This window comes from Cricetulus griseus, chromosome 3 (genome assembly GCF_003668045.3).
Source record: "Cricetulus griseus strain 17A/GY chromosome 3, alternate assembly CriGri-PICRH-1.0, whole genome shotgun sequence".
Lineage (NCBI taxonomy): Eukaryota > Metazoa > Chordata > Mammalia > Rodentia > Cricetidae > Cricetulus > Cricetulus griseus.
Window position 1 is genome coordinate 223,591,957 of NC_048596.1, and position 15,823 is coordinate 223,607,779.

General features: G+C 37.9%; 1 protein-coding gene across 3 annotated transcripts in view; it reads left to right on the plus strand.

The window, feature by feature from the left end:
- Usp6nl (USP6 N-terminal like) overlaps positions 1-15,823 on the plus strand; it is a 135,687-nt gene that overhangs the window by 88,845 nt on the left and 31,019 nt on the right. For 2 of the 3 annotated variants that reach the window (XM_027405161.2, XM_035442832.1), the window contains 3 exons: positions 2,268-2,348; positions 8,708-8,815; positions 14,654-14,763. In XM_027405161.2, coding sequence (XP_027260962.1) covers positions 2,268-2,348; positions 8,708-8,815; positions 14,654-14,763 — 299 coding nt within the window. Of the gene's footprint in view, positions 1-2,267; positions 2,349-8,707; positions 8,816-10,363; positions 10,921-14,653; positions 14,764-15,823 lie in introns of those variants that run through there. The other variant, XM_035442833.1, reaches the window with a different exon arrangement.

Genomic DNA, 15,823 nt, shown 5'->3' on the forward strand with positions numbered 1-15,823 from the left:
TACTTTTATTTTGGTGTATATGAATCTGTGACTTATTGGTGCTCTAGCCTGTTTTCTAGGGCTCTTAAGTTCACAGTTGTCATGTGTGGTTTCAGTTACTTCTTCAAAATAATTGTTAGAACAATCAGCTTCAGTATACTTGGTAAGAAAATGGTTTTAGCCGTGAATTACTGACTGGACTGGAGAGGGAGACTGTATGCATGAAAGTCTGGGGTCGTGAAATGATAGTATTTCGGAGCCAGCACTTAAGCTTAATCTAAGTCTAAATTCTTATACTAGGAGATTATCCAAGGTTCAGTTTTTTATATGTGTAGAAGAAAGAAAAACATGTTTAATGTTGTGTGTATGTATGTTTTGTCCTTGCAGGATGCGGAGCATTTAAACTACTCTAATATATGACAAACATTAATATATGAAAGTGTATCTTTGAAAAAAAGAATGACATTCCCTGAAGTGATTTATTGGTAATTCATAGAAATAAAAGTGAAAGCTATCAAGAGACATCTGTGTGTGGGCTGTGTGTGTCATGCTCTTGTCCTGACTTGGATTATTTGGGTGTTTTCATGTTGATGGAGAAGGCGATTGTGGTTTAAGAAGTCAAAGGAGGGAATGTGGAATAACAACACAGCAAATGGCAGCTTAGATCAGTCTCTCCTCATTTTGGCCTTCTCTAAAGTCACATTTAGCGGAACATTAATTAGATTTCAGTGCCCCACTGAGTTTTAAAATTAAACATATTTCTGGAACCATCTGCATCATTTTATCTCTAATAATATAATAAAGACTGTGTTTAGCCTTTTGAAAAATGGGAATTAACGTTCTTTTGCTCACAAGTGATCATCTTTTTTTTTTTTATAAAAACTCATAGAAAACTTTAAAGAGTTAGAAAGTAATTACGGAGTTTTACGAATATACCTGAAGGTAAATTCTATTAAAAAAAATTTTATTGGTGAGGATCTCTTCTTAAATTCAGGATTTTCTTTGGGGATTTATGCTTTTAGATCTAAAATTATTGGTGGTGGGTGTGTGCCATCTGCCCCCATACTGCCTGTTTGAGGCTGGAGTAAAGCCAGTCAGTAAGGAGCCATAATTTTCATTCAGGAAGTATGATTGCCTGTGTTAGAAGGAAGACAGGATGGCAGCTGAAAACAGAAGAAGGTGACTACAGGGCCCAAAGAAAGCCCACCTGCCTGCTCTGAATACCTCTGCCCTTGCTAGACTTGTCCCTTAAGCTCTTTGTATCTGCTTCCTCAGTGACAGACATGCCTCAGGAGGCTAAGGGAAGCATACATCCTTGGAGTACAAGATGAACCTGCAGAACTGTTGCCTTTCTTGGGTAGTTTTCTCTTTTCATTGCTTGTTATCACACAATTATTATGCACTCAGGCCTAAATACTTGGAAAAAAAGTATTTCTTCTCCTAGAAACCCTAAAAGAGAGGAGCAAAGCCTTTTCTGTGTTAACTTGCTTCAGTGCTCAGCTCTGCTGCAGATCTCAGGCTTGACACACAAGACTCAGTTCACTATGGTGGCCTGTTTCCTTCCTAAAACTTTGGAACTTCTGTCAGCTCTGTAGGGTTCAGAATGGTATCAGAAACACACATATCCCACATCACACCAGATAAATCCCATAATAATCTTTCAGCTCCTTGTGTAGGGTCTTTGACAGCCTTTTCCATGTGACATTGCCACTAACTAGCCTTCTATCATGTCAGAACCCCTGCCACAGTGTTGTGTCTCCTTTGTCAGCACATGAGGAGTCTCTGGTGACTCATTGTTGTTTATTATTTCTCTAGCATAGAGCTAGTTATATATTAATCACATAGTAACTAAATTGAGTTTTTTAAAACAATGGACTTAGTCATCAAAAACATGATTGTGCTAGAATTGAGTAAAATTAGATAAAATAGAATTGAAATTTGTAGTTGTTTTTTGTTGGTTTGCAAAATACTTCAAATTTTCCTTTAAAAAAAACTTCTATAGTATACGTAGGAGTTTCTGTGATTGTCTTTAAAGCATTAGAAATGACAAACAAGCCCTTTGCTGTCTTCTCACTCACATCAAGTATTATGTTCGATTCCTAACTTCAGCTTTTGGCTGCTGTTGATGCTAGTGTCACATTAACCCACTTAGAAGCAAGTTAGGTAGGGCATTTGCTCTCTGGAATAGTGTAATTTCAAAAAGCATTTTTTTTGCTTTTTTTTATATTGTGATTTATAAGTAAAGAGTGTCAAACAAACACTAACATTGTATTTGAATTTTATTTTAGCAAAAGCAACTGGAAATTGAAAGAACTACCAAATGGCTGAAAATGCTGAAAGGATGGGAAAAATACAAGAACACTGAGAAGGTAATTTAAAATAATATTATTTCCATATGAAGCTATTTAAATCCATTGTGGATTTTCATGATAACCCTTTTCCTTCACTTGGCCCAATGTTTACATTCATATTCATTTTTGTAATTTTAGTTTAAAGAAACAGGATGCTTTATCTTAGAAGTCTTCACATTGGAAATAATCGAGTCCTCAAGTCATAGTGGTTCCAGTAGTCAGAGCTATGCTGGGTGTCCAGAGCTTGAGTGTAATTGGGTTTAACTGCTCTGATGCTGTCTCAGTTTCTTCTGCCTCCACTCTGGCTTCCCTTTGGGATCAGAATCACTGTCGTAATTCCAGGGTTCACATCCATATCACATTGCTCAGGAAAAGAGGGAGCTGGTCTTTGAACACTTTCTTGGAAGCAGGAGCAATCTCCTTCCCAAAAGCTAGAAACCCTCATGCTGTCCTGTCTTGAGTCCATGCTAAGTTTTAAACTCATGTCCCTTAAGATCACTCAAAGTCTTTGGCTGTCAAGACGGCTCAGCAGGTAAAGGTGCTTGTGCAAGCCTGATGACTAGAGTTTGATCCCCAAGCCCCATAGAAGTAAAGTTCTCCTCAGATGGCCATAGGAGTACTATAACATGCTTTTCAAAGTTTAAGGTTTGCTTGAAAGGCCGAATGTTATCAGTACAACACAGACAGTGTCAACAGTTTTCCTTCAAGTCAGAGCCTTAGTATATTTGTTGTGAGAGAATGCCTGCCAAGTATGGCCTCAAATCTGAACAACCATAGAACTGAGTTCAGTTAGTTGTTCTTTCAAGTATAATGGCATTCTGTGACAACAAGCAGTTGGTGCAGATTGTCATTCAAACATCTTCAGAAGTACTTTTTCTGAGGTAACCATCCTATTTTAGTGGTACAAGCTCCAGAAAGACCTCCAATTTCATTGGTCAGCATATCACTGCAATCTGTGCCCAAGAATTTAAGAGTTAATGTAATTAGTGCTTTCCAGGATACCTGGAACTTCCTATATGAAACTGACCTTACAATATTCCAGATTGTACTGTTGTTATCTTGGTTTGTGCCCAGTGGTAGTAGCTTTATTGCTATCACTTTCTCCCATCAGTGCAAAAGTCTTAGTGAAAGTGGAAAGAGACATTGTGTTCATTTTTTGAAAATGGTTTTGGTCTGGTGCTTGCAAACCCCTGATATCTCACCACAGTTCCTCTACAGTGTAATAGTGCTCATTTTAAAGGGATGGGAGTCTGATGGGCTAACACAGGGAAACTACCGTCAGCCTGGCCTACAGACAGCACCCAGTAAATGCTAGGTACCTGTGCACAGTTTTTAAAGGGGAGAACATCTTATAGCAAAACATCTAAGCTAATTTAGAGTCTTTTTTTCCCCTTCTATTTCCGTACTCTTTAAATTTGTAAAATTACATGTATTTAGTGTAGGGTGCATGTGTGTCACAATGTGCATTTTGAGGTCAGAGAACAAATTTCAAAAGTCAATTTTCTTCTGCCATATGTGGGCTCTGGATTTTGAATGTAGGTTTTTTCAGGCTTGGCTGCCGCACCTTCACCTGCTGAGCCATCTAACTGGCCTGTATTTCTTTACACTTTCCCATAGGCATACTTATATAAATACAAATTATTGTACATCAACATAAGAAGAATTCTGTTGAGCATCAGTTCCCTGGGTTTTAATAGGTCTGAGGTAGAAGCAGCTAGAGATTAAGGTAAAGCTAGATGGAATAGTCTTGATTTAAACTCCAGCTTGTCACTTGTAGTGCCTGCTTTTAGAGCTGCTATGAGGATTAAATAAGCTACCTTAGTATAGCATAGGAAGCGCTGCTCGTTAGCCCAGGAGAGGCTGTTTCATGGTATTGGGAAAAAGCTAAGCAAAGTCAAGTAAGGTTTTTGTACGATAGGATTCTACAGTTGTTAATGTGGACTGTCACCTGCTATTATAGGAGACTTATTCACTGTGGAGATCTCTTGATTATGGGTTATCTCACAGAGGTGATGTCATTGTTTTTTCTTTGTGACCATCCCCAAAATCCTTATTTTAAAGTTAAATTCTTACTATTTTATTTTGCACCAAAGTGGGTTCATTTTGTGTTGTTGAGTCTTTGTTTTAGCACTGGGTTTAGAACTCAAGATATCTTTAAAAGGAATCACTTCAAAGTGGGAAATTTAGGTGCAGCTCTGTGCTCTTTTTAATAGCACAGCACCCTCAGATCGGCTTGCAGCTGACAGCTCCTTTTCCTCTGTGGATTGTTCAAGCGATGATGACAGGATGAATTTCGAAGCATCACGCCTGCACTTTAGTTTCACATTCAGCCTAATAAAGTATCTGTAGAATTATATGGCTTTATTCTTCTCTGGTATACATGTATCTGTTGAAGTAAGGAAGTCTCTGTAAAGATGAGTACTTCTGCGAGGCTATTACTATGACAGCAGCTCCCGCTAATGCAGCTCCCATTAAGAGGGGTTTTAGCAGAACTATTTCTTTGATGTATAATTTTAAAGCACTCTCCCCTAACTATAGTGTAGAATCATTTGATGATATATATGGTCCAATTTGGTGTGAAACAGAGTGTACCTTCTAAAAGAATTACCACCTTCAATTCATACCTTGTTTTAAAATTACACTGATGTAAAAAGGTAACATTGTATTTTTGTTTCTTCCAAAGGGAGAGAGGGTTGTTTTCTTTTCAGAGTTCCTACTTACATAGTAATAATGCAGAGAGACTCAATGTCTTGAAATACAAACATGGCTCTAGTGGGGAATATTTGGAGTTTTAGAGCTGAGTTTTCATGAAAGCTTCTGTGAGGGTCGTGTTGCCTATGTTCGCAAGTGGCAGCCTACCTTCTGGGATGGGGCTTTGTTTGCTTCCTGTAGGTGTGAGATGTATGCTTACATCACAGGCATCACAGGGTTGTCATGGAAATATCAACAGAAGGAAACTGCACTATGGGCTGGTCAATAAACTGTACTTTTATGTAATGCCTAGTGTTTTACAAAATTTCTAAAACTTCTATGATAATCTACAAGATGAAAGGAAAAATGTGTAGCCATTGCAAGTCAGTTATATAAGTGGTCAAGCATGGTTACCCCTCAGCATCTGAGGGGTTGTTCCAGGACTCTTGTGGTCCCAGAGTCCACAAATGCGCTAGTCTTTCATATCAAATGGCAACAGTGCCCAGCTTCTTTCCTCTCCAGGCCAAGTGTACATGTGGTGTAAATATTTACTAGACAGCACTGACAAGAAAGCAGTTTGAGGCATTTGTAAAACAGTTTTTTCCTGAATAATTTTGACTTGTGATTAAGTCTAGAGATATAGAACCATGAATCTGGAGGGCCAAAGTGTATATGAAAATCAATAAGTATAATTAAAAATCCTTACTTTAGAACATCTTTATTATTTTTCTATTATATGTTTAGTTTGCATATTTTGTTAGATGCCAAAGATAATCAATTTTATATTCCTTTTAAGTTCAGTTACATAATCAATGTTTTAATGTTATTTACTCTTGAATTTTAGAACATTTTTCTGTCACTTTTCCAACTATTTTAATAACTAGCTGACAAAACAGTGTGTGTGGTCACAGAAGGATGACCTTTGTTCTTATGAAATGTAAAATCCATAATATTTATTTATGTATGTCTGCTTACACACGTGTGTGGGTATGCTTGTGGGAAAGGGCAGAGAATTGACATCAGGTGTCTTCCTCAGTCTCCTCTACCTTTGTGCATGTGTGTAATGGGGGTGTTGTACATAAGTATGTGCATGTTTGTGCTGGGGAGTCAGATCAGGACTCTGGTGTCTTGCTCTGTCACTCTTTGTCTTATTCTCTTAAGCATGATCTCTCCCTGAACCTGGAATTTACCATTTCAGCTAGGCTGGCTAATAGTGGGAATCCTGTTACCATAACAGCCAGCCTGTTACCATACCCTTACCACAGTGCTGGCATTGCAGGTATGCACCACCATGCCCAGATTTCTTTTTACACGGGTGGTAGAGATTTAAACCTTGGTCCTCATGTTTGCACATCAAGTGCTCTTTCCTACAGAGCCAACTTTCCATTGTCAAGATAGCCTCAAGCCAAAGGTTTTCATTTTTTGTTACTATCATTTGTTTTGCTTGTACCAGGAATTTAACCTAGGCAAGCACTCTACCACTGAACTACAGCCCTAGCCCTCATCTTATTTTTGTCACAGGCTCACCACCAGTGGCCTTTAGCTTATCAATTTAGCTAGAGTGGTTTGCTAACAATCTCTAGGGATTCTCCTGTCTACTTGCCCAGCACTGGGATTATAGACACATATTGCTGCACTGAGCTTTTACATAGGGACTGAGAATCTGAACTCACCCTTGTGATTTATGCTGTGAGCCCTTTACTTACTGGATTCTCCTTCTTTTAAATAATTAGTAACTTTTTAGGCTTGCCATTGGGCAAGTTATTATCTTCTTTATGATTTACTTTCCATGTACAGTTAAGTTGTTGGTATAATTAAATGGCATAAATATATAACAGCAAGTTTAAAATAGTTTCCTATATATAGTAAATGCTTAGTGAAAGGTAGGGTTAGTTGGTACTGTGGATGAGGATAGTGACAACATGTCAGTATTTCTTTTTCACTCATTTTAACATTTAGCTCTGGGGTAGCCTGGTAACCATTGAATTTTTATTTCTTCTTGGAGTTTTCCTACTTTTTTTCTCTTAGTTTAATCATGACAACTTGATTTTCCTCCTTTAGAATATAAAGTTAAAATATTGATTGAGCATTCTTCATATGAAATTTTGAAATAGGAAGGGCTCTAGAATCCAAAACCTTGTTGTACTTACAAGTCTACTTGGTGTTACAAGTAGACAGTTCCACACTTGGTCTTATGTGACATCACAGTCAAAACACTGAAGATACTGAATAAAATGATCTTAAGGTACCGAGTATGGTAGCACATGTTCACAACCATAGTTTGGGGGCGGGTACAGCTAGATAGGTGGATCCCTCGGGCTTGCTGGTCCATTAGCCTAGCCCAGTTGGCAGGTACTCAATCAGTAGAGGCCATTTCAAGCAATGAAGGTGAACAGTACCTATGTTATCATTTGATCTGTGCATGCACATTCATAATGTGTTTCTGCACACATGTACCCATGCCCCCCCAACAAAACAGGCACATACATGTGAGTGTGTATGTGTGCACACGCGCGCGCGCGCACACACACACACACACACACACACACACACACACACACACACACATACAGCTTTCCAGCTTATGTGTATAAATTGTGGATAAAACAAAAGAATTTAATGCTTAGACTTGGGTTTCATCTCCTAGATACATCATCATGTATATGCAAGTGTTGTGAAATTTAAAGAAGTAAGTAAAATCCCAAACCTTCCTTAAGGGCTCCTGCCATAATTTATCAATCATTTTTTTTTGTTTGGACATTAATTTTTAAACTTCAAAATGTTATTACAGTATCATATTGTAATGACCTTAATGTATTTGTATATTATTTTGAAATGAACTTGAAATACTAATTATGAGATAGGGAACTCTGTTGAGTCTTAAGATCCTTAGGATAATTGCAATGCATATTTTAAGAACTTAAGTTGGTAATGATTACTTAGATATCTAATTTTTCTGAAAAGCAAATTGTGGGCTGGGGAAGAAGCCTAGTGGTTGAGAGTACTTGGGTACCATGTACAAGGTGCTGGCCTTGATTCCCTACACAGCTAGGAAAGAAGTAAGGAGGGGTCTTTTTCTTTGACAGAGATTTGCCAATTGTTTTGTGTGATCAGATAGGTTTAGTGCCATTTAAGAAACAGGACAAAGGGTGAGGTGCACAGCTGAGCTAACTGAGGTCTGAGACAGAGCTCCATGTATTCTACAGGGAGATGGTATTAGGAAAGAGATTAGACAGTGCTTTCTGCACTCATGAGGGTACTTTCAGTACAAGGTCCCTTTCTCCTATTTGGGTCACCTTCTAGCTGTGTGGGAGAAGGCTGGCATATAGTAAGGAAGTGTGTAACTAAGATGTTCACAGTTTACCTCAGTGCATCGGCTCTGTGCACAGAACTCTAAGGGACCCTTCTGTAACAGTCAAGTGTACCAATTTACCAAGTGTTCTGATAATTCTGTTTTTCCTATTTTCTTTTGGTAGTTTTTATTTTTTCCTTCTGTGATTATGTTTCCCTTTTAGGATCTAAAAAAAAAAATACAGATGACAGAACCTAATTGTATTGACTAATTAAAGTATATAAATTAATGGTTCTGTATATCTGGGGGGAAAAAAAAAACCTGACAGATGGAAGGGACTATCTAAATTTTTGTCAGATTGTAACCTTTTCTGGTTTCCTTCTCTTTTACTCAGTTTCATAGACGAATTTACAAAGGAATTCCACTCCAGCTCCGAGGTGAAGTCTGGGCTCTTCTTCTTGAGATCCCTAAAATGAAAGAAGAAACAAGAGATCTTTATAGTGTGAGTACCTAAACTAATTGACTTTGAAGTTAAAGTGCAAAATAACTTCTTTTTGTTTTTAAGGTGATAGGATATTCTCCTATCACTTGAAATTGTATTGAGATTTTAATGCTTACTGTTTTTGTTTTGTTAGTGCCAGTCTACTCAGATTTTAGATCAAGTGTTGTCTATATCAGCCAGTATTGTTAGACACTGACAGTGATCCATTAGTGCTGAGGCGTATTTACTCATAAGGAGATTTACATAATGTTTAGAGTTTACAGGGAAGGTAAATACAGAATCTGTGTATCCAATACCTGCCTACATATGATTGCTCAGCAAGGCTGAGGGAAAGTTTGTTCCCAAGATAATTTTCTGTCTTCATTTTATTATGTATGAGTTAAAAAGTTAAACTTGACTGAGTGATGAATTTTTTCCTTAACTTGCATAATGATTAAATATACCTCCTTTATCATTCAGCCATACTCTTTCTAAACCTAAGTTTATGTTAACCTTTGAAAAGGATAAGAACTTTACATCTAAGATTCTTAGATCCATGGGTTTTAAAGTAAAATATACATTGTAAAGTTAAAAAATACATAGAAAATGTATTTAAATAGAATGAATTACAATAGAACAAATGGGGGAAAAAGAAAAATCAATTTCAACCCAGCCAGTTGTAAAAGGCACTTTAGTATCTTTTGATATTTTTCTTTTCTATGTATGAACTCAGATGAAAGCTTGCCAAATGAAAGATAATAAGCAGTAGTTAAAGAGTTAATAGTTTTATGAGAATACAGGACTTCACACAGGTAGTGAATTTGTGTTTCGGGGTATTAGAGATTGAGATTATTTTAGACTATTAATGAGATACTTGTTATTAGCATGGAGGTTTAGAGCCCCTGTTCAAAGCAATATGTGCCTGAGAGAACACACATACAACTTAACTCTAGCACTTAGAACAGTGTACCCAGCAAACAGTTCATGCTCAGTAAATATATGGCTAATGAATGAACATAGAAAATAACAAGAACATACAGTACTTTTATCTGCACACTATATTCATTTCTAGGACTGCTAGGGCCAAGAGGTATAGTGTGGGTGACTAAAACCACAGCAATCTATTCTGTCACACTTCTGGAGGATAGAGTTCAGAAGTTAGTGCTGCTGCAGTACCTGGCTGCTTTTCAAAGCTGGGGGGAAGACTCTTTCCTGGCCTTCTGCCAGCCTCTGGTGGCTGCCTGCAATTGTGGGTTTTCCTTGGCTTGTAGCTCTTTAGCTCCTCTGCCTCCTGTGTCATGTGCCACGTGTCTGTGTGTCTCTTCCCTGAAAAGGTTGCCAGCCATTGGATTTCAGTTTCTTTGTAATGCACATGGGCTCATCTGAGCTTAATGGTGTCTTCAAAATCTCTGTTTCCAAAAAAGGCAACATGCACTGGTTCTGGATGGACATGAACTTTGGGTGGCACTCTTCAACCGTCCTTGAGCGCGCGTGCATGCGTGTGTGTGTGTGTGTGTGTGTGTGTGTGTGTGTGTGTGTGTGTGTGTGTATTTCCCTATATAAAGTCATCCTATGACTAGTTAATATAAGAGAGTGGTTTAATAACCCAATAACAACAAATCAAATGAGTATTAGAACTCCTAGGCTCAGAAATTCATTTTGATACCTTCAAACATAACAATTATCATTTAATCCCCCTCAAGACATCATTTAATAATGTCTTCTTTTCCTGACCTCTCTTTTCTTGTCCCTCTACAAAAGTGGCATATGTTTCTGTCTGCACAGCTCTGTGAACTGGTCCTTCCTTGTTTAATCTAGCAGGGTGTTTAATCTAGCAGGAGCCTGCCATGTGGTGCCCATTCAAGCCTTTAGCTTCACCTGAGGACTTCTGTGTCCCTTCTTGGAGCAGAGTTCTGCTAGGTGTTACACAGCACACAACGACAAACAACTGCAGAGTGCAGAACTGTTGCTTCTGGGAGGACACAAGACTGTACAGAGATGTTTGCATTCTGGATAGCGCATGGCATTTAGACAGCAAAACAGAAGCCTTGACTAAGTTGAAATCATGAAGTCTCCGTGGACTGGAAGGTGTGAGGGGGGAAGAAAAAGAGGATTGAGTTTTCAAGGTACTTTGGAATGCCCTTTCAGTTTCCCTCTCCCCAGCTGGGATTTGGTTGGTTTTAGTCTGAAACATCATATTTCTGTATTTTAGAAACATCTTCTCTACTTCACCTTGAGGAACGTAGACCTTGTTAGGATAATTTATGGACATTGAGTACTCTACAGGGATTATCTTACTTAATTCTTTCCATTATAGAACCAGGCGGGTTTTACTACCGTTTTCTGTACCATTGTCATTTCATTGAACAGACCGGGAACCCAAGCTTAAGTAAGGTTTGGTAACTTCTCACCCAGGGTGAGCAAAGAAGAAATAGATTTTAAAATCCAGTCATCTTTGGCTCTGAGCTAGTGTTTTCCCTTTTAATTTAATTATATCACATTTGTGTTTGTCTTGAATTTAACAGCATACCTTAAAATGGCAGAAGGTCCCATCTACCATGGTTACAAAACCTCCACAGCATGAGCCTGGCGTGTGGGGTTCCTCCCAGAACCCCAAAGAGACACTGCTGACCTTTCAGCTCACTGCTTTCCTCTCTGCACTGTCTTGGCTTATAGGCTCATTAGGTCTCTTTCTTTTAATGAAAACATTGCTTCACGCATCACTGTGATACTTGTGACTGTAGATCACCCAGTCTCAGGTAGCTGTAGAGTCTGCTCACCTGGGGGTGTGGGGGATGTGGGGGGAGCTGTGTTTGTTTCAGTGCATCTTTTGCATTAGCTTGTAAACCCTTGAAAACATGAATAACATTTTTGTCCTGTACATTTTAACCTACTCCCTGGTCTTTGTTTGCTTCTGTCATAATGTCTTTGCTGTGATTTTCATGTCTTTGAGAAAAGCCAGTATTATAGATATGTTTGGGTCTTTTTTTCTATACCTAAATTTTATTTTAAGACATTTTTTTTGTCATGTCTGAAACATTTTCTTCCTGTTTTGACATCTCAGCTTTTGTACCAGGAGGCCTTTAGAATAAGTGAAGCCTATGTATTTAACCATTTCCTTAACAATAAAAGATATTTAAAAACCATATATATATATAACATATATATATATATATATATATAATATATATATATATGTTACTGTTTGTATTCTTCAAAATTCTGGAACATACTGTGGTTATTCATGTTTTCTCTTGGGTATTTTGTAGTGCTGAGGATGAAGCTTAGGGTCTCTCATAGACTGGAAGTGTTATCTCACTGGGTCATACTCCCCACCCACTCTTGTGTTTTAAAAAGCTGCAGAAAGTCACACCTCAAAACAGACTAAAAATACTTAACATGTACACACATACATGTCAGGCCCATGCTTATTCTAGACATAACCACATGGCCTTTACTCCTTGTTTTTCCTTCTTAACCTAGGGGTTAAAGCTATATTTTCTGTGTATTTATTGGAGTTTGTCTGTATTCCCAATATATGATAAATGAATCTGTATGATTGTGTGTCTATGGATGATTATTTATACTTAAACATAGCTAAGTACAAATTGTTACAAATTTTAATCATCTTTCTGATTAGACACAGGTGATGAAAACAGTCATAATTTAACTCCCTTTCCCTGGAAATGCCACCAAATCAATAGCAGAGTTTTTAAAAAGGCAAGCCTATAAGGAATAAGGAAATGGAAGAAGTCATGTCTGCCACAGTTTGGACCACAGAGTGCAGACAGGCAGAGTAAACAAAGCAACTCTAAGGAAGCTAAGTCCTGTGCTAGCAGTGGGAAACTGGAGGAGCCACATGATTTATATCATAAATCTCCAGAGGACTTGGCAATTTGCACCTGCAGGTTCCTCTGGAAGTAAAGGTGAAGCTAAAGTGGTTAAAAGTCTGTGGGAGAAGCAGTTGGAGCAAGTTCCAAGTCTCCTCTAGCACAGGTCTAGAACTGTACGTTTCTTATTGGGAAAAGGTGAAACAGCAGCTGTCCTAGCTATGCAGGGGAATATCATACTCCAAATTTTGGACAGTTAGCTTTTCCCTAAGAACACCAGCAATCAGATGCCTGTGGTGCTCTCTGGGATATGTGACCAGTGCATAGGCAGTGACCAGTGACCAAAGGCCTAGGGTTCTAGTGACTGCACTGCAACTGCCCTGCTACATCCCCGCTCTACAGTGACATCACTGCCCACTGTTGTGAAGCCCCATTTGGGCACACAGCTTTGTTTAATGCCTTACTTTCAAGCAAAAGCAGATTATTATTAGTAGTCATTTGAGGAAAGGGACTTAAATTGGAGACAAAAGAAGTAGAAAAATACACTTGTAAGAAACAGACCATAGAATAAGAAGAAAACCTAAAAGATTGTTGTTAATATGTTCAGAGAAATGAAATCGATATTGCATCCATAAAACAAGTATAGGAAACTATAAAAAGGAGCATTCTGTAACAACAAAGACCTTACATAAAAAATAGAAATGAAAAACTTAATTGAAAATAACAATTGAAAATTTTCAGAAAATAAAATTTAAAGGCATAGATGTAAGCACTAATAAAGGAAAAAGAAAATGAGCTGATCCCTTAGTAGATCCCACACTGTAATAACCAAGCTCCAGAAAGAAAATGGATCATGGCAGGGGAGAAAGAGGAAATTGACAGGGGAATCTGGAATTATTAAAAACAGTTGTGCAGAGATGAGAGATGTATGAGTTTGTAAGTTTGAAAGTGTCTGAGTCTGTGGTTGAAAATAGATCCAAAACAAGGAAGAAATGGACAACTTTCAAACAGAGTGCTCCATCAACTTCTAGAGAAGACCTTACATAAAGAATAAGAATTCCAGTGGCAGAACAAGAGGCCAGAAAATGGTAAAACAGTGCCTTTTGAGCAAAAGTACTTCTAATTTAGAATTCTCAAGCAGCTTCCACAGTCATTTGAAAGAGTACGTCACCAGATATTAAAGGTTTCCAAAACTTTACCTTCTATGGTGCCCATTCACAGAAATGGAGAATGCAGTGCATAAACCAAGAGCCAGGAATCTGGGATGCAAGCTTAGAGCAAAGTTAAGGAAGCCCCAAGACCAGAGGCAGTAGTTCTGAGGACAAGCCACGCAAGCAGAAATGTGGCTGGCTGCTTTGGGAGAAAGTTTAAGAAGTTGGCCACTAGGCCTGGCTCTGTAGTGATGTCTTTAATCCCAGATCTTGGGAGCCAGCCTTGTCTATGTAGTGAGTTCCAGGCCAGCTATGGCTACATAGTGAGACCGTGTCTCAAAAAATCCAAAAGAAAAGAAACTGGTCAGTGTTTGCTAGGATATCCTGGGAATTCTACAATGTGCTTCAGATTTGGTGTTAAATTTCTTTCCTACAAGGATATAGAAAATGAAGCAAATCAAGAAGCAGCCACTCATTCCAAGGAAAGAAAAAAAAAATTGAGACACAAAGAAAAATTCCTCATAAAGTGCATCACTGAGTAGTCTTAATCCTACAAATCTCAGACATTTCCTGACCTAAATCTCACTGCTGATACCATGGAAGAGAAAGGAAGGGAGGGAAAGGGCCATGAGCAGAGTAGATGGGGGCATGGAGGGATGGATGGAAAGTTTTCTTGGTGTATCTTTTTATATTGCCTAGATCTTCTTTAAACCATGGGAATAATTTTCCTAGCCCTCTGCTGATACATACAGACACACATACATAAAGTTGTTCCTTTTTTTTTTTTTTAAAGGGGGATCATTTTGGTATTTATCATTAACTTCCAGCAAGTGGTTTTCATAAAAAATGTGTTTTCTTTTCCTCTTTTTCTTCTTCAGAAATTAAAACACAGAGCACGGGCTTGTTCACCTGATATCAGACAAATAGACCTTGACGTGAACCGCACATTTAGGAACCATATTATGTTTAGAGACAGATACGGTGTTAAGTAAGTAAATTTTAATAGTATAAAATGTGAATAGCATGTATAAATGGTCTCTACTGGAGTCTTTAAGGTAAACTATAGTTTTAGAATGTTTTGTTTGAACTATAATCTTAATTTAGATCCTAAAGGTTTTTGCAGATCATTTGTGTCCATGTTGACTGAAACAGGGGTCTAACTTAATTTAACGTTTTAAAATATTGACATAGGATAGGCTGTAAAATTGGTAAGGGATTATTTTATGATTTTAAAATTCTTAAAAATATTTTGTGGACACTAGGGAGGCCAAGGCAGGAGGATGGTAGGTTTGAGGCCATTTATAGACATGAAATCTTTTGTGTGTTTGAAAACTATAATAAGTTTATCTCTCTAACTATGACCTCATGAATAAATGGAACTTAAAAGAAAGAAAATGAATTAAATGAGAAGCTAATATATGGAGTACTACAAAGCATTTGTCCTTACTGCAGGTGGCCATCACTATGTCAGTGTGTGAATGAAAAGAAAGGCCAACCTCTGTATCATTTAGAATCCAACCAGCAAAACTGAGCTGTAGGAGAGCTGTATTAAGATTGGTTTGACTGGGGACGGCAGGCTAGAAGCACATGGTTCTGGTCTGTTTGGATTGCCTCTAATAATTTTCCTAACTCAAATTCAACAGACAATGAATTTAATCACATCTGTAAAACACTTGACAGCACCCAGGTCAGTACTTGAATAATGAGGGAATTGTAACCTCACTGCTGTTATAGCTGGCCATCGCAGCTTGTCCTTGTCAACTTGGTGCTCACACACATTTCTTTAAACCATTCTGATTTCCATGCGAGGCCATAACAAATCATACATCTCTGTAGCATGATGCAACTATTTTGCTTGCAGCTGAAGACACATTAATCCTTTGTCTACAAGTGGATTCCAAGTCCTTTGCTGGTAGTCATGCTTAAATACTGTAGTATAGAGGTACCTATTAGTACTTCTAATGTAAGATACTAAGAGAAAGAAATTATTAATATATAGACATTCATACCAAAATATAAGGAAAAGTCCTAGTAATTACTATAGTCAT